We start from the raw sequence: 17,124 nt of genomic DNA on the forward strand, positions 1-17,124 counted from the left end.
ATATAACCAGTTTGGATGTGTGAAGGTCACTTTGTGGTGCGTTCAATTAGGGATACACTCTTTTGTCGTGTCTGACTTCATCACCACCTTGGCAGTGCAGGCCTCCTTATTCACCACCAGCTCGCATTCATCAGGAATGTCTACTGTGTTGGCATCAGGGAGCCTGAGGGACAAAAATAAAGAATATTATGAAAAGAAGTGCTAAATTGGTTTTGCACAAATTAGGGACTGTACATAAATTATTTGGGATGGGGGATCAAAAAAGGCGAAGGGTATTGTAATCTTTTTTTTGTCTAAAAGGACGGAGACCTTTTCTCTTTGAGAGCAGTGTTTTATTTTTATTCTTCACTTCAAATTCATATTTTATTTCAGACTTCCCTTGCAAGAGATGATACATAAAAAGTATGAGATTTGTTGATTTTTTTAACGGGTGGAGGGACAATCTATCGGTCTAACAATGGCAGCTAGAGTGGTGATTTATTGTCCAGATATTGTTGTCATAGAAACCAAAACCCACGCGCAGCGGGAGCACGTTTTTAATGATGCGCTGGGATGAAGCGCTCCCCAGGGACCTGCCAGGGTCAGAAAAAATGCTAAATAGACATCTGAACAAAACTATGCCAGATAAAAGATCAATGAGTGAGGCATGCCACATTTCCCAACCCCTCTGCATATCCTGCACTCTCTCTGCTCCCACAGGATGGAGAGGGGGGAGACAGGTTAACAAGAGGAATGCATAATACATATATGATGGACATAAGGTTTAGCCCCCCTCCCTACCCTAATCATTTTCGTACAGTAATAACACTAATAAAAGGTGTAATGTCATAAATCAAAAAATGTAAATCTTACTTGCTACAGCAGCTCAAACCCTCGCTTGTACAAGAGCAGTCAATGCATTCACTGGTCCATTCAGAGCCAAAAACATGCTGCTTTCCATCCTTATCCACACATCCTACATGTAAAGAAATTAAATCACAGTTCTGAGGAGCTGTTGAGCCATTTATCAAGCTTGAATAACTGTGTGGCTGTGGTTAACTGTGGGTGTATCGATGTGTGCATTGGTGTGGTTTTGATGGTTTGAGTCAGCAAAGCAAACAACAGCTGGATGATACACTCTACTTATGATGAAGATAGACTAGTTACTGCCACACTGTGTTATATTGTGTTATCATGTTATCATGTTTCCTTGCCTCTTGGAGGGTTGTTCAGATCTTTGAGCTCTAACTCATGGAAGAAGCAGTCAGAGTGGCACAGGACAACCAGCCCCAGCAGACAAACGAACACATGGAGAGAAGCCTGAAAGAGGGGGGGGGGGGGGGAAAGACATCTGTAAACATGGGGCATTTCTTATAGTCCCTGCAGAGTATTTATGCACTTATTTATCCTTTTAAGATCTCCTAAACTTTGAAAGCAAATGGGTTCATGCCTCTTTTATACATGCGTGTTTAGAAGATTTATTATCATTTCAAATGATCCAGTTTTATACAGAAGGGCACTTTTACGTATACATTTCAATGTAAAAGACACTTTGTCTGAAACACACTGTAAAAATAAGACGCATGTATTTAGTCTGCACAACATGTAAGGATTCACAGTTTACTTTAAGCAGGACTAATTACTCTTTTAGATCACTTAAAATGATTCATACAATAGTTTAATTTGTGTAATAATCGTAATCCCCATTGATAATATTTACTAAAACAATTTTGTCTTTGAGTTTACTTGAAAAACAAATTGACCACCTCCACTTCTATACTATTAACAATAATTATATTGATAATATAATAAATGGTGCACTCGAATTTGAAAAAATATAAAGTACACATGGACGGCAATGATATCTTCAAAGTTTAATATATCTATCATTTATGCAACCTTTATCATATTAGTTCAACCACACTTCCAAGACCTGATTCTACAAACAAAATAAATAAAGTGTCTTTATTCCCAAGCTCTTCATGTTCATAATCTTCCTTAATTGAAAAGGGTAAAATACGTACCATCCTCAGATGTGATGTGACCCGGTCAACAGGATCTGTGTGAGAGCTCTCTAACGGAGGCTTTATATTAAGGTGTTCACCCCCGCATATGTTTATTTATAATATTTGAACAGTGATGTGTTATCATATATTTGTTTTAAGGTGGGGAAGAGAAGCAGGTATGTAGATTGTGTTGATATAAAAAGGTAAACCTCACTGAATCACCCATGACTGATACTGTATCTTGTTTTTACAAACTCACAAGAAATCTGGATTTCTTATAATACATATAATTGATTTTATTTAACAAATGCAAAAAGAAACACATTAGTGAAAAAGCAGGCAAGGAAACAATTCAGTCTGAAATATAAAAACAGTTTCCCTTGTCTGTAAACTTTTATTGCTGAGCCAAAAGGCAGAGATAGATTACTTGCATTGCAAATAAAGCCACAAATTGTAAACAATGATTAAAAAAATAAAGTTTGGATCAACCATGACATAGGAAACAAAATACTAATGTGTTGTCCAAAAATCCAGTCTTTGTACTGTGCAGCAGCGTAAAACTCTCAACAATAGACCTTCAACAAAATCCATCTTCACACATTTCTATACTCATTACAGAAGCATCAAAATGTAATAAAAACATAAAACAGTATCAAATTAGGATGACGAAATAATCATACTAAATGCCTTATTGGCAAAATTGAACATTACAATAAATATTTGGTTGAGTTCAACTGGGAAGTTACACTATCCCAGTGGTGACATTATGAAATACAACAAAGACTTCAAGTTGTAAAGCGTAACTGAAAAGCAAATGTTGCTCCTTTGGTTTAAGTTACCACACCGGTGTCAAATCTCTTGCAATAAAACATGTAAACTGTCACCACGACGATTCCCAAAAAGTGCCAACTACATTATCAACCTGCATTTCAGCTGTGTGAAGCCTGTGAGAGGCGAACAACCACCAGTGAACCTTCAACATCCCCAAAGTGAAACAGGAACGATGAAAGTGATTAATCAAAAGGCAAATAAATCTCCAAGAAAACGATGCGTACCTTGTAGCTCTGAGGCCCAATAATCCGGCTCCAGTCTTTATGCTAAATTAAGATAACAGCTGCTGGCTACAGCATCACATTTAGTGTACAAGAAAGCAAATAAGCATATTCCCAAAAATGTCAAACTAGTATAAGATTAGTTTACAAAATAAAAATCGTCCAGTTGTACAAATTAGGGGAAAAAACTCCCACATAATAAACGGATAACCATCCAAAGATAGGAAGCAGCATTTTAGGTAAAAAGTCTCTCATTTAGGCTTTAATATTAGAGTCCATGCGCATTGCAGCTGCTGCATTTTGAAAGCAGACTCTATCCAATCAGAGTTTTCATGTACGCAGGTTTGTTAAAGGGCCAGTGATACTGGTTGGGGACAGGTCCGTTCACATTGCACTCAAAGAAAGAGAACATGGGGAACCAAATGCGCGCCCTCCGGCTCTGCTGGAAGGCCCGGGTGTTGGCTAATGTGTGGTAGTAGAGGAAGAGGCGGGTGGTGATGTAGAAGGCGATGAACACGTCGATGGAGTAGTGCTCGTGAGCCGCCAGGATGAAGAAAATCCCAAACAGGTTTAAAACCCAGGAGATGGTGTGAATCAGATTCCAGGATCGTGGAGTGTCTGCAAATTGAAAGCAATCATTAAAGAATAAATATAGCGATATTCAAAATGTTCTTATAGTCTACAAAACCCATTAAAGACCAAAGCAAGCAGTGAATAAAGTATTATGTGTGTAGCAAAATCCTGAAACAGCAGACGCCGTAAATACTGTCTTGCACAGCAAATGTGTATTAATCGATGGCTTAAAGTAGTTCCCAAGAAATACGACATTTACTCACAAAAAAACTAATACTGATTATATTATATAAAAAGTATTAACACTCACATTCAGTCACAAAAAAGTTGAGCAAAGTGATGACAACAGTGTGTCCACTGAACATGTAGTCTCCACACGTTTGGACGCCTGTCAGAGTCATCCCAAATCCACTCCAGATCAGCAGTGCTCTCTGCATCTTTCCCCAGGAATCACTGTACGTCTGAGGAGCAAAGAGTTATCAGTCATGCTGTGAATCACAGCAGCAGCTGTTCATCAGTTATCACAGTGGAAATGCTGAGTCCAGAATAAACTGTCATGCAGCCAATAGCAACAAGAATTAATAGCCACTCCAGAGCTGATTTATCTAAATCTGCATATTATGTCATGAATGCTTCCCACCTTACTGGCACACTTCAGGTGGTGCCCAGGCACAGACAGCGAGGTGACAAACATGGTGCAACAACGAAGCAAAAAGACAGTTCCCATCAAAGAACACAGCCGTCTGAAGAGAATAGACCTGAAACAGAGACAAATATTAAATGTACAGCTTGGCGGGTATATGGTCTACTTGAACATATCATTATAACACAGTATATCAGTGATGAAGAGCTGGAAGAGTGAATTACCTGTGTTTGTGGAGGAGCAGAATCAACATAAACATGTAACACAGGATGAGGCCACAGGCTTCAGCCATAGCAAAAGCCCAAGGGATTCTGGGAACACTGTCAGAAAACATGTATATTAGCATGGAGATTAGATATGAGTGCAGGACAATGTGCACATGAACTATGGACTTGCACTTATACCTGTCCAGAAATATGTCAGGCAGTGGTGGGTACGTCCTCATGTCCGGGACACGCTCATGTACGATGACCATGATAAAAGATGTGAATCCAAACACAAAAAAGACGTATATGGAGCTGATGATTGTCTTCCATACCTCTGGGTCCAACCTGCCTGCCAGGTGCTGCCTATACCTCCCATTGGAGTGTGTATGAGCAGCAGCTCCTGAACCATAACCAGATCTGTCACCGTTCCTCAACCTCAGATCTGTCCCGTTACACACGTGATCACCTCTGTTATACCTCCTGTCAGCTCTGTCAAAGCTCCACTCGCCCCCTGCGGCACCCAGCGAGAGCTCAGCAGGGAGACTGTCTACAGGTCGGAGACCCAGCTCCTCCAGCTGAGCCTGGTTCCTTCTCTGGAGCCGACGGAGGGCTATGGTCAGCCTCTTAATGTCTCCCAGCACGGTGAGGCCCAGCGGAGGCCCGCGCAGGTCGGCCTCAGTCAGAGCCAGCAGGCTGGGGCCGTCCAGGCGGTGCTGGGCGCATAATAACTCCACATACTCCCCGAAACCTTCTTCCTGCAGCCACTGGGCCACCTGCTTACAGCTCCAGGCACTCGCACTGTCCTCTGGTGTTGCCATGCCACTGCAGACACAGACATGTACAGGGTTAGGTTAAGCCCTACGCTTGACAAAGATGAGATTAACCTTTGATAATTACGCACCACTTCTTTCCACAATGTGTTTTGACTTTTTCAAATGTCTTGTTTTATTCAAAAAACAAGTTTACAGCTGTATAAAACAGAGAAAAGCAGAGCAAACCCTCACTCTGAAGGAGCAGGAACAACCACATTTCTGAGTCAAACGATTATTCCATTATCAGATAGTTGACAATTAATTTTCTGTCAACCAACTTATCAATTAATCGACTAATAGTTTCAGCTGTAAAATGACCTACACTGTCTTTTGTTACACTTACTTACTCACGGCTACTCTGTGTTTTCAAACTGTATTATACGACTAAGCAACAGCAAATATGTAAAAAGGATTTGAGTTATTTCTTCAACAGGTTTTGGACGTCAGTAATTGTTTTACACAAATTGATTAATAATCTTTTTGTCAAAATGTCCGACACAATTTTCCAGAGCCCAAAATGATTTCTTTATCCAACAGTCCTTAAACCAAAAGCTATACAATCTACAGTATTATAGAGCTGAAAGGATTAGTCGATTAGTATTTTGATAATCAATTAACAATTTTAGCCATTTTTTCTAGCAAAAACTCCAAGCTCTTGTTCAAGCTTCTAAAATGTGAGGATTTTCTGCTTTTCTCCATTATGACATGGCAAACTGTCTATCTTTAGCTTTTGGACTGTTGGTCAGACAAAAAAATGTAATTTGAAAACATTGGATTAAGAATGTTGGATATTAATATTAACAATAGGTTGACAGATTAGGACATTTTCACAATTTCAATAATTGATTGATAATGAAAATAATCGGTAGACGTCGTCTTCAATGATATGAAACCGAGAGAAGCAGAAAATCCTCAATTATTAGATGCTGAAAATGCACTTTAGCTTAATGAATGACTGAAACGAATAATACATTATCAAAATAGACTCATAGTTTCAGCACCATAACACAGTCACTTATGTGGCAGAAATGTTATACTATGATCAGGATGCAGTAATCTGCTGCGGGCAGCTTGTTAGGCAGCCAGCACTACACACTGCCGGCTACTGAGCGCTATTACATCATCTGTGTTCAGGTTTATGACTGTACAGCAGAGCAGTGGCTTACAGTCTAAGTATACACACTGTCACCCTGATCCACATAAGGCAGTCCTATGTTTTATAACATGTCTCAAACAGAACTTCAACTTGAGTGTGAACATCCTCTCTGTTCCATAGGTGTCATTCATAATAAAACTAAAACCATCCACAAAACAAGCAGATCAGGTAAGTTCCTCCCTCACAGACAGACTCAGATACTGATGACAAAATCTTCTTTGTGTTGTCTTTTCTTCGTTTTTGCCCTTTGACCCTCTGATAAGCTCACCACAGCGCTGCTCTCCCTGTCCTCCCGACTGCTCCAAAGGTCTGCAAGGCTCAACCAACACGTCTGCACTGGACGTGAGCGATAGTGTACATGCTGACTGGACAGCAGATACAGACTTAAAATTACCCAAGTAAGCAGCTTTCAGTTATCAGTAATACACGAAACAGCACTAGCCTTTAGTTTTGTAGTTCTACCATGCTGAGATATCAATAAAAGCTCATACATAAAGGAGCCAGTATTCATAGACGAATAGTTGATTAACCAGTTAGCAGATGGACAATAATCGATTGAACCATTTAGGCTATGCAAGGAATAAAATGTGAAATATTTGATGGTTTCAGCTTTTCTAGTGTGAGAATTTGCTCCTTTTTGTTATCTTACATTATAGCAAACTGATAAATTGATGAATAAAACAAATAAAAATAAAGAGCGGATTAATTATTAAAGAACATTATTGTTAGTTGCAGCGCTAAGCCTCAAATTTCAAAAGATTCAAAACAAGATTCAAAACAATTGATGAAGGTTTTCAGCTCTATTCAAAATATTGTCAATATTGTGACACAAGACCAAAAATATCAGCCAAACTTTTAACATTATAATATCATCATACAGCTTTAACATCGTATTCTAGTCTTAAAGGTTACAATACGAGTTAAGTGACACACTTTTTTATTGTAACTTACTTGAATGTATGAGTCTAATGATCAATAAAATGTTTCTTCCCCACACTACAAATGTTTTCTCAGGAGTATCAGCCGCTAGATTAACAGTCACAATGTATCACTGTATTGATAGAAACATGCGGTTTCAATAATAGCAGTAAATTAGATGTTGTCAATAACCTCACACCAATTACAGTTTGTGTTTTGTCATCAATAATGCAGATTACATGGTGTCTGAATGTGAGTAAGGGATGCATACAGGACAATCAAATTATTGTAATCAGCTCATCAATAAATATTTACACCTCTGAAACTTAAAGCAACTCACCTGGGTAGCTGCTGCTCTGTTCCCGGAGAGAAAAATAAGTTATTTTTAACTGGCCTCCAGATTTTTACTGGCAGCATCCTGCAGCTTCTCTGCCTGATGCTTTACTTGGGGATTCATAAGTGCCATGTCAGCTTGTTTGGCTGGCTTACAGTGAGTCACAGTGAGCAGCGACACACAGTGAGAGAGAAAGCCCTTCTGTGTGTGTGTCTGTGTGTGTGTGTCTGTGTGTGTGTGTCTGTGTGTGTGTTGTGTGTGTGTCTGTGTCTGTGTGTGTGTGTGTGTGAGACAAAGGGCTCATAGTCTGTTCACCACAGGACCACAAAGCAACGTCAGACTGCTACATAGAAAATAACTCTGAGCGATTAAGTCACATTTACATGGTGGTGTGGAAAAGTTTCAACACTATTTTCTTCACATAAACAAAACTAGAGGGGCACACGGTCAAATAAGAAACAAACAAGTCACATGAAGTGTTTCAAACTTCCTTTAAAAGATTAAATGAAAGAGTAGTTATCTCTTACCATAAATCCACTGTCACTGTGCTGGCAGAGGGTGAAGATAAGCTGGGTTTTTCATGGCCAACATGCTTCTGACAACTAGGCAACCCCAAACAGGAAAAGACAATAATAAACAACACCAGTAAAGAAGAGCTGCTGGGCTCAAGCAGGGCATCTAATAAAAGCACACTGACATCTGCTGGACACTTTTAGGTAAAAGTAGGATTTGTTTACAGGTAATGTTTCTCTAGATTTAAAAGAAAAAATGTGGATTTCATGGACTATTTGGTTTGAATTTGACAGCACTCGCATAAGCAGTGATGTGATGTGATGCAAGTAATGTAATTATAAAACCATTTTCATGACGGAGAGTTTGACTAAAAGCCTGTGCCAAACTGCACCGCCTGTTTATGACAGTCAAGAGAGGCTGCAGCCGCCAAAGCAAAGGCAACAGAGAGCAGCAGGATTTAGTTTTAGGGAAATAACAGAGAAGTTTACACCCCATAAAGTTGGAAATGGCAGAACCAATCTCTGAGGTGAGATGTGAAGACTCTGAGCAGAGAAACGTCAGCGAGACTAATCCAGAAGAGGAGGAAAAGTGTGCGACAGAGGATCCAAAGAGGACGTGGGAGATCCCGTCTCTCGAGGAGCTGGAGGAGGTTTTACATTCAGCTCCTCGCTCCTGTCGCCGAACCTGTATCTGGGGGACATGTGAGTATCCTGTGCCTTATTTAAATTCACATATATGTGTCTGAAATTGTGCATCAAATGTTGTTTTTCTGTCAGGTTTATGTTTCATGACAAGCTCGGGCTCTGGCAGCTGGGCATCACTCATGTGCTGAACGCGACGCATGGGAAACTGTGCTGTAAGGGCAGTGATGACTTCTATGGAACCACCGTGAAATACTACGGCGTCCCAGCAAACGGCCTGCCAACATTTGACCTGTCACCTTTTTTCTACCCTGCTGCTGAGTTCATCCACCACGCTTTGACACCAGGAGGTATTGGGTGCAACATTTACTCTTTTTGTCCATCGGCCAGATGGTTACTGGTGGGGCTTGCCTCCACGCACAGTCTTGGCTCTGGAACCGTACTCCTGGATAGGGGTTGGACTCTATTCTTCTCCGGAGTTGCCCAAGGTGTGAGGCGTCGGGTCGGGGTGGGGATACTCACTAGCCCCCGGCTGAGCGCCGCTACGTTGGAGTTTATCCCGGTGGACGAGAGGGTCGTCTCCCTACGCCTTCGGGTTATGGGGGGGAAAACTCTGACTGTTGTTTGTGCCTATGCCCCAAACCGCAGTTCTGAGTATTCGGCCTTCTTGGAGACCCTGAATGGAGCCCTGCAGGGAGCTCCAGTAGGGGACTCCGTAGTCTTGCTGGGAGACTTCAACGCACACGTGGGAAACGATGGAGACACCTGGAGAGGCGTGATTGGGAGGAAGGGCCTCCTTGATCTAAACCCGAACGGTCGTTTGTTGTTGGACTTCTGTGCTAGTCATGGAATGGCCATAACAAACACCATGTTCGAACATAAGGATGCTCATAAGTGCACGTGGTACCAGAGCACCCTAGGCCAAAGGTCAATGATCGATTTCGTAATCGTATCATCTGATCTGAGGCCGCATGTTTTGGACACTCGGGTGAAGAGAGGGGCGGAGCTGTCGACTGATCACCATCTGGTGGTGAGTTGGATCAAGGGGTGGGGGAAGACTCTGGACAGACCTGGTAAACCCAAACGGGTAGTGCGGGTGAACTGGGAACGTCTGGAGGAAGCCCCTGTCCTGGGGATCTTTAACTCACACCTCCAGCGGAGCTTTTCAGCTATCCCTGTGGAGGTTGGGGGCATTGAACCTGAGTGGGCGATGTTCAAAACCTCTATTGCTGAAGCTGCGGTGATGAGCTGTGGTCTCAAGGTCTTAGGTGCCTCAAGGGGCGGTAACCCTCGAACACCGTGGTGGACCCCGGTGGTCAGGGAAGCCGTCTGACTGAAGAAGGAGTCCTTCCAGGTTATGTTATCCGGGAGGACTCCGGAAACAGTTGAAGGGTATCGAAGGACTAGAAGGGCGGCAGCTTCTGCCGTGTCAGAGGCAAAGCAGCGGGTGTGGGAGAAGTTCGGAGAAGCTATGGAGAAGGACTTTCGGTCGGCACCAAGGTGCTTCTGGAAAACCATCCGGCACCTCAGGAGGGGGAAGCGAGGAACCATCCAAGCTGTGTACAGCAAGGGTGGGACCCTGCTGACTTCAACTGAGAAGGTTATCGGCCGGTGGAAGGAGCACTTTGAGGAACTCCTGAATCCGACTAACACGCCCTCTATGGTTGAGGCAGAGCTGGAAGCTGATGGGGGATCATCGTCAATTTCCCTGATGGAAATCACTGAGGTAGTCAAACAACTCCACAGTGGCAAAGCTGCAGGGGTTGATGAGATCCGTCCAGAAATGCTGAAGGCTTTGGGTGTTGAGGGGCTGTCTTGGTTGACACGCCTCGTCAACATTGCGTGGAAGTCTGGGACAGTGCCTAGGGGTTGGCAGACCGGGGTGGTGGTTCCCCTATTTAAAAAGGGGGACCAGAGAGTGTGTGCCAACTACAGGGGTATCACACTTCTCAGCCTCCCTGGTAAAGTCTACTCCAAGGTACTGGAAAGGAGGGTTCGGCCGGTAGTCGAACCTCTGATTGAAGAGGAACAATGCGGATTCCGTCCTGGTCGTGGAACAACAGACCAACTCTTTACTCTTGCAAGGATCCTGGAGGGGGCCTGGGAGTACGCCCATCCGGTCTACATGTGTTTTGTGGATCTGGAGAAGGCGTATGACATACTGTGATACTGTGGGAGGTGCTGCGGGAGTATGGGGTGAGGGGGTCACTTTTGAGGGCCATCCAATCCCTGTACGCCCAAAGCGAGAGTTGTGTCCGGATACTCGGCAGTAAGTCTGACTCGTTTCCCGTGAATGTTGGCCTCCGACAGGGCTGCGCTTTATCACCAATCCTGTTCGTGATTTTCATGGATAGGATATCGAGGCGTAGTCGTGGAGGAGAGGGGTTGCAGTTCGGTGACCTGAGGATCTCATCGCTGCTCTTTGCAGATGATGTGGTCCTTATGGCCTCATCGGTCTGTGACCTTCAACAGTCACTGGATCGGTTCGCAGCCGAGTGTGCAGCGGTTGGGATGAGGATCAGCACCTCCAAATCTGAGGCCATGGCTCTCAGCAGGAAACCGGTGGATTGCCTACTCCGGGTAGGGAATGAGCCATTACCCCAAGTGAAGGAGTTCAAGTACCTCGGGGTCTTGTTCGCGAGTGAGGGGACAATGGAGCGAGAGATTGGCCGGAGAATCGGAGCAGCGGGGGCGGTATTACAGTCACTTTACCGCACCGTTGTGACGAAAAGAGAGCTGAGCCAGAAGGCAAAGCTCTCAATATACTGGTCGATCTTCGTTCCTACCCTCACCTATGGTCATGAAGGCTGGGTCATGACCGAAAGAACGAGATCACGGGTACAAGCGGCTGAAATGGGTTTTCTCAGACGGGTGGCTGGCGTCTCCCTTAGAGATAGGGTGAGAAGCTCAGCCATCCGTGAGAGACTCGGAGTAGAGCCGCTGCTCGTTTACGTTGAAAGGAGCCAGTTGAGGTGGTTCGGGCATCTAGTAAGGATGCCACCTGGGCGCCTCCCTACACACTGTGTGCAACAGAAACGCTGGATTTTCCCAAACAGAGGCTTCCAGCGACAGCTTATAGCCCTGGACCGAAAACTTCAGGACGAAGGGTTGAATGAGCCAAAATAAAACAAAGTGAGGAGCAACCCTACGTTATGAATACAAGGAATTGTCCTTCCTTAGTCTGCAGAAGTCAATGTCCTCATTCCCACCATGCAAGACCGTCTCCTTTTGTACCATTTACTGTAAGTATACACTAAACAGTTCAACCCCTCCCCTCCCTTGTCCTCTCCTGATGTGACCTCAGCGGGGACAGAGAAAGTCTCTGTCTTTTCACGCTGGACCTGTGGCATCAGTGAACAGACCAATCAATGCAACAGCAACACTAAGTAACTACGTCCACTCAGAGAGAACTCACTGAATACAGAGAGCTAATTTTGGAGGCAAGCGGCATTCAAACTGCCACCTGCTCTCGTCTCTCACTGAGCTGCAGGCTCACTGGTGGTGGAGGAACGGTGGACGCAAACAGTCTGTTGGAGGAGCTCTCTGTGTCCGGGGAAAATGTCAGGGAGCAGCCAGCCACAGGACCTACAGCTCATTAAAGAACTAGAGCTCATCTTGGATTCCTGCACACTGGAGCTCACACCAGTGGATGAAGTCTGGCCAAACCTGTACATAGGAAATATGTGAGTGCCTTGTGTGTGTAGAGTCTGTTGCAGACACCTTCAAGAGCTCTGCAAGAGATACATTTATCAGTTTTATTATCTTGTTAAAGTACGGAATTTGTGTAACAGCATCTTAACATCATTCTATGTTACCGTTTCCTCTTTGTTCCCTTCGTCTGTCTCTTTTTTGTGTGTTTTCCAGGGCCGTGGCACAGAATAAAAAGAAATTACATAAGCTTGGCATCACTCATGTCCTGAACGCAGCGCACTCCAAGCAGGGCAGCATCGGTGACCAGAGTTTTTATGGGAACACCTGCGTTTACTTTGGCATCCCAGGAGAGGATTCAGACCGCTTTGACCTCAGTCCGCACTTCAAACGTGCAGCTGACTTCATACATAAAGCCCTGAAGAGTAAAGATGGTAAAGTGTAATGTGACAATCATTATCCTGCATCAAACGTTTATATTTCAGCTGTTTTTCTTTATTCTTCTTTATCTTTAATTTTCCATCCTACAGGAAAAGTGCTGGTGCATTGCATCATGGGCATGAGTCGATCGGCCACTTTGGTCCTGGCCTACTTCATGTTGCGGCGGCGTCTCGCTCTGAGAGATGCTCTGAGGCACGTCGTCAAAAAACGAGCCATTTTTCCCAACCAGAACTTTCTGTCTCTCCTCCTCAAGCTGGATGAACAGCTGATATTTAAACGGCGGTTGTGTCCTCTTCTCTGACATCTCTAAATCTCTCTTTTCACCTCCTCTAAACTTCTTCATCACCTCTCTTTTTCTTCCCATGTGTTACACTCCACTCTGAGCAGTACGGACAATATCTGTAAATAATACCATACGAATGTGTATGTAGTTTAAATTCATACGTTTAAATTCCATCTTTGTATTTTTAAGGTTTCTTCTCATGCAGGTTTAACTTCTGGGTTCACAAGCAATGATCATGTGTTGTGAAAAGTGTCTTTATTCTCTGAGGTTTGTATTCATATTCAAACTTTATTCATGTTACCTGTAAGCTTTGTAAATATAGCTTTATGACTCGTTATGAATAACCATTAAAGATATTTTATGATATTTCATCAAAAGATTCTGGCTGGAATGACTATAGTATGAGTGGTACACTATATCTTTTTTAATAGGTTTTAAACTATGCACATTACGACTTTTTGACAAAACATAACTTTGCTTAATAAGGAACCTTGTCATTCTTTAATAATCCAATCAACCAGAGGTTGTTTTTTTGTTTCAGCCAAATCATTTTGCATTAACAAAGTCTTCTCTGATCGATACTGTCTTACCATTCTGACAAAAACAAGCATTAGATTGATATAGTACAGTTATTAATTATCTCACTTTTCTAGATGGATTTCAATGTGGACTCATTATAATTGACGGGCATATGAATACAGTAACTAAAAATTGGACATATTTTAAACTGATGATTAAAGAAAAGTAGGATAATACTGTATTATGACTGAACAAAACGTAAAAGATTGCAATAAAAAAGTAATGACAAAATTTCTTTCAACGTGTAGCTTACATCCCGTTACTGTCACTGTTGTACTGTACAGTCATCTAAAGGAGCAAACATAGTGCTGCACCTACACTCACAAGTTTTGTATTCCCGAAGCCAAAGTTCAATGAGCATAACCTACATTTTGGATTTATGGTAATAATTCATGATGTAAACACAACAAATGCAGCTGAAGTAAACATGTCACTGGTGAATGTTATTCACAGCATGGATCATATTTCTTAAAGGAGCAGAGCAGCAGGTGTTACTCTGCAACATAGAGACACATACAGCACAGCAGTGTGTTACATAACTGCGGTCATGGAAACTAAGCATTTGAGCTAATGTTAAAGTTCACAGGATAATGTTACAATGTTGTCCATAAGAATGAGACTACAGGCATGCAGACAACATTTATTAATTGTGTTTTAAAGTGCTCGAACAGCTCATAGATGCATTCTGCAGGATGTTTTACCACTAATACGTGTATGATTAAAGAGTTATAAAAGGAAACAGTCACCTTGTATGAGCTTTTTGTTTGCGTGTCTGTGCCAGTATGTACTCTTCAGGATCCACCGTATGAACCTCCTTCTGTCTCAGAGCTGCAGGAGTTCCTGCTGGCAAACAGACGACATGGACATGTCAATCAAGTTTGGCCTAACCTCTACATAGGCAACGTGTAGGTTCACCCACATGCACACATACGTCTATATAAACATTGTTCACTCATACAGAATGTGCGATTGTGTTTCAGGGTGGCGGCTCGTGACATGGGCGCTCTCCACAGTCTGGGGATAACTCACATTGTTAATGCTGCTCACCGACCAGCCAACCACGGCGCCGGGCCCAGTTTCTACGTCAACACCGGCCCACGTTTCTACAGAGACATGACAGTGGATTATTATGGGGTGGAGGCTGATGATGCAATAGAGTTCATCCTGAGTCCTTTCTTTTACCTGACAGCACGATACATCAGAGCCGCACTGGTCATGGGAGACAAGTCAGTCACACTTACAATCATCTCAGTGTGTGTGATTGGATTTACACTCAGTGGCCACTTTATTAGGTACACCTATACAATCTAATGGAATCCAATACAATCCTCAAGTCACATTTTATTATGCCAATAATGTTTGGTTTGTCATTTTAGTCATTTCAGTTGTTGTACTGGACTGCATTATACTGAGAGGTGTTTCTAATATTCTGCCCCCGTCATCAATGTAAATAGAGAGGAAATAAGAAACACTACTCAGTACTAGAAAAGTGCAGCAGATCTCTGCAGGTGTGTCTAAACGACAACTGCTGTAAAGTTTGATTGAATGAATACAAACCATAATTGTGGACAGGAACAATTCCTAATCCCTAGCGGAAACAATATTCCAAATTGAAGCAGTTGAGTATCACTTGCGGCCTGTACAGGCCGGTTTAGAGGAGTGAGAAGTAAGCTGTCAGCTGACGGTATAACATACAGTCATAAATGTGCACAAAACATATTGGGTCCAGTAGCACGTGAGATTAGCTGCGGACAGACAGAAACATGCACACACGACCGAGCGTATAATCCCCTCAAGGTTTACGCCTGGCGTAGTTAATAATGTAGTCCAGTACAACACCACCTTTCACTATAATCTCAGTAATAAACATATATATATATTGAAGTTACACTTTTCCGACAATTCAACTCAAACTGAACCTTATGAGCTTTGTGGAGACAGATGTTATTGCAAGGCTGTTGCACTAGACTTTACAGGTGTACCTAATAAAGTGCATATTTTGCTGCATAGCTAGTACTAAAGGTACTAACCGCAAATGTCCCTATCCTAGGACGGGTGTTTGTCCACTGACTGATGGGCATGAGCCGCTCAGCCACTTTGGTGCTGGCTTTCCTGATGATTGCTGAAGGCCTGAGGCTGCAGGAGGCGGTGGCTGCCGTAAGGCCGCACAGAGGACATCTGTCCCAACCAAGGCTTCCTGCTGCAGCTCCGCAGCCTCGACAAGGGCCTGGAGAGGGAGAGGAGGAGGCGACGACAGGCCCAAACACTGTAAAGACACACACAAAGCCAAATACATCTACATTATGCACACACATACTGTATGTATTGCTACAGAGGTCACTCACGAGGAGGAAGCAAAGCTGAGGCAAATTCTAAGGACCACAGGAATCCAGCGACACCTGTCAATGAAGTCTGGCGTAACCTGTACATCGGAGATGAGTGAGTGAAAAAAATCACAATCAGCAGTTTGAAATGTTGTGAAGATATTACCATAAATAAGGTTGTTTGTGGTGTGTGTCTGCAGGTATGTGGTGCAAGATAAAAACTACTCTGGTCTCTGGGTGTAACTCACGTACTGAATGTTGCAGCAGGTCGACACCGGATCAACACAGGTCAGCAGTTCTACAGCGACCTTGAGGTGGAATATCACGGCGTTGAAGCTACAGACCATCCGGAGTTCAAACTCTGACCTTTATTCAACCCCGCTGGAAAAGTCTGTCTGCAAACACAGCAGAGGCCAAATCATAATATGAACAAGCTTACTGCTTTATTTGTGGGTATAACAACGTGTTTAAACATGTTGGGGAATTACAGAAAAGCTCATTCACAATGGATAATAAATCATCAGTACTAAGCATCTCAGTCAGTTCTGGTTCTCTTTATGTTGAATGTTATATATTCAGAGCTTTCAACTGCACAGATAATGGTTAGAGCAATCTCAACACATATGTCTTGCTCCTCATCTTTATTCTAAAAACAATAGATTTTCTTTATTTTTGTTAATAATTTCTGCTCCTGCATGAACTCTTGTAATAATCAATTTTTCACCATTAATTTAACATATTTTCTGCCAACTTTGGTTTGTTAAATCTGTCATATTATGTCCTTATTCATCCTAATTTATAATAATAATAATAATAATAATAATAATGTATTATTATTATTTTGACCTTTATTACTTTTTAAATGCAACTGCTAAACATTGTCCCAGACAGCTCTTGTAATTCTAATTGTCTGTCTGTGTCAAATGGCCTTTGTGTATCTATAAAGTTGTATTGAATTTAATATTTGTTGGTAAAAGAAAAATAAATAAATACGAATATCAAATGAAAACCAGCAA

The 17,124-nt window shown here is 42.6% G+C and overlaps 5 protein-coding genes across 6 annotated transcripts; 3 read left to right on the plus strand and 2 right to left on the minus strand.

Annotated features, from left to right (window-relative positions):
- Window positions 1–42: 42 nt before the first annotated feature.
- On the minus strand, window positions 43–2,211 carry LOC115020271 (beta-microseminoprotein-like). The gene is made up of 4 exons (XM_029450222.1): window positions 2,200–2,211; window positions 1,194–1,299; window positions 853–955; window positions 43–163 (listed from the first exon to the last, which is right to left on the minus strand). The coding sequence occupies exons 1-4, from the start codon at window positions 2,209–2,211 to the stop codon at window positions 43–45; spliced, it is 342 nt and encodes a 113-aa protein (XP_029306082.1).
- Window positions 2,212–2,262: 51 nt separating this feature from the next.
- LOC115019950 (sphingomyelin synthase-related protein 1-like) lies at window positions 2,263–9,261 on the minus strand. Of its 2 annotated transcripts, none has more exons than XM_029449707.1 (6): window positions 8,207–9,261; window positions 4,658–5,281; window positions 4,478–4,573; window positions 4,251–4,368; window positions 3,921–4,071; window positions 2,263–3,655 (listed from the first exon to the last, which is right to left on the minus strand). In XM_029449707.1, exons 2-6 carry the CDS (start codon window positions 5,275–5,277, stop codon window positions 3,351–3,353), a joined length of 1,290 nt encoding a protein of 429 aa, XP_029305567.1. In that variant the 5' UTR covers window positions 5,278–5,281; window positions 8,207–9,261; the 3' UTR covers window positions 2,263–3,350. The 2 variants fall into 2 exon arrangements, with proteins under 2 accessions (XP_029305567.1, XP_029305566.1); XM_029449706.1 differs by lacking the exon at window positions 8,207–9,261 and adding an exon at window positions 7,686–7,828.
- Window positions 8,649–11,998, plus strand: LOC115019971 (dual specificity protein phosphatase 13-like). The gene is given in 5 exon segments (XM_029449747.1): window positions 8,649–8,866; window positions 8,869–8,893; window positions 8,969–9,214; window positions 10,764–10,799; window positions 11,794–11,998. Coding segments are annotated over 5 exon segments (642 nt in total). The 5' UTR covers window positions 8,649–8,697; the 3' UTR covers window positions 11,960–11,998.
- A 181-nt stretch (window positions 11,999–12,179) lies between these two features.
- On the plus strand, window positions 12,180–14,509 carry LOC115019972 (dual specificity protein phosphatase 13). The gene is made up of 3 exons (XM_029449748.1): window positions 12,180–12,516; window positions 12,698–12,915; window positions 13,012–14,509. The coding sequence occupies exons 1-3, from the start codon at window positions 12,392–12,394 to the stop codon at window positions 13,221–13,223; spliced, it is 555 nt and encodes a 184-aa protein (XP_029305608.1). The 5' UTR covers window positions 12,180–12,391; the 3' UTR covers window positions 13,224–14,509.
- LOC115020272 (dual specificity protein phosphatase 13-like) lies at window positions 13,607–16,123 on the plus strand. The gene is made up of 4 exons (XM_029450223.1): window positions 13,607–13,613; window positions 14,566–14,689; window positions 14,765–15,010; window positions 15,835–16,123. The coding sequence occupies exons 1-4, from the start codon at window positions 13,607–13,609 to the stop codon at window positions 15,908–15,910; spliced, it is 453 nt and encodes a 150-aa protein (XP_029306083.1). The 3' UTR covers window positions 15,911–16,123.
- Window positions 16,124–17,124: the final 1,001 nt, after the last annotated feature.

Source organism: Cottoperca gobio, chromosome 15 (assembly GCF_900634415.1).
Source record: "Cottoperca gobio chromosome 15, fCotGob3.1, whole genome shotgun sequence".
NCBI classification, from domain to species: domain Eukaryota; kingdom Metazoa; phylum Chordata; class Actinopteri; order Perciformes; family Bovichtidae; genus Cottoperca; species Cottoperca gobio.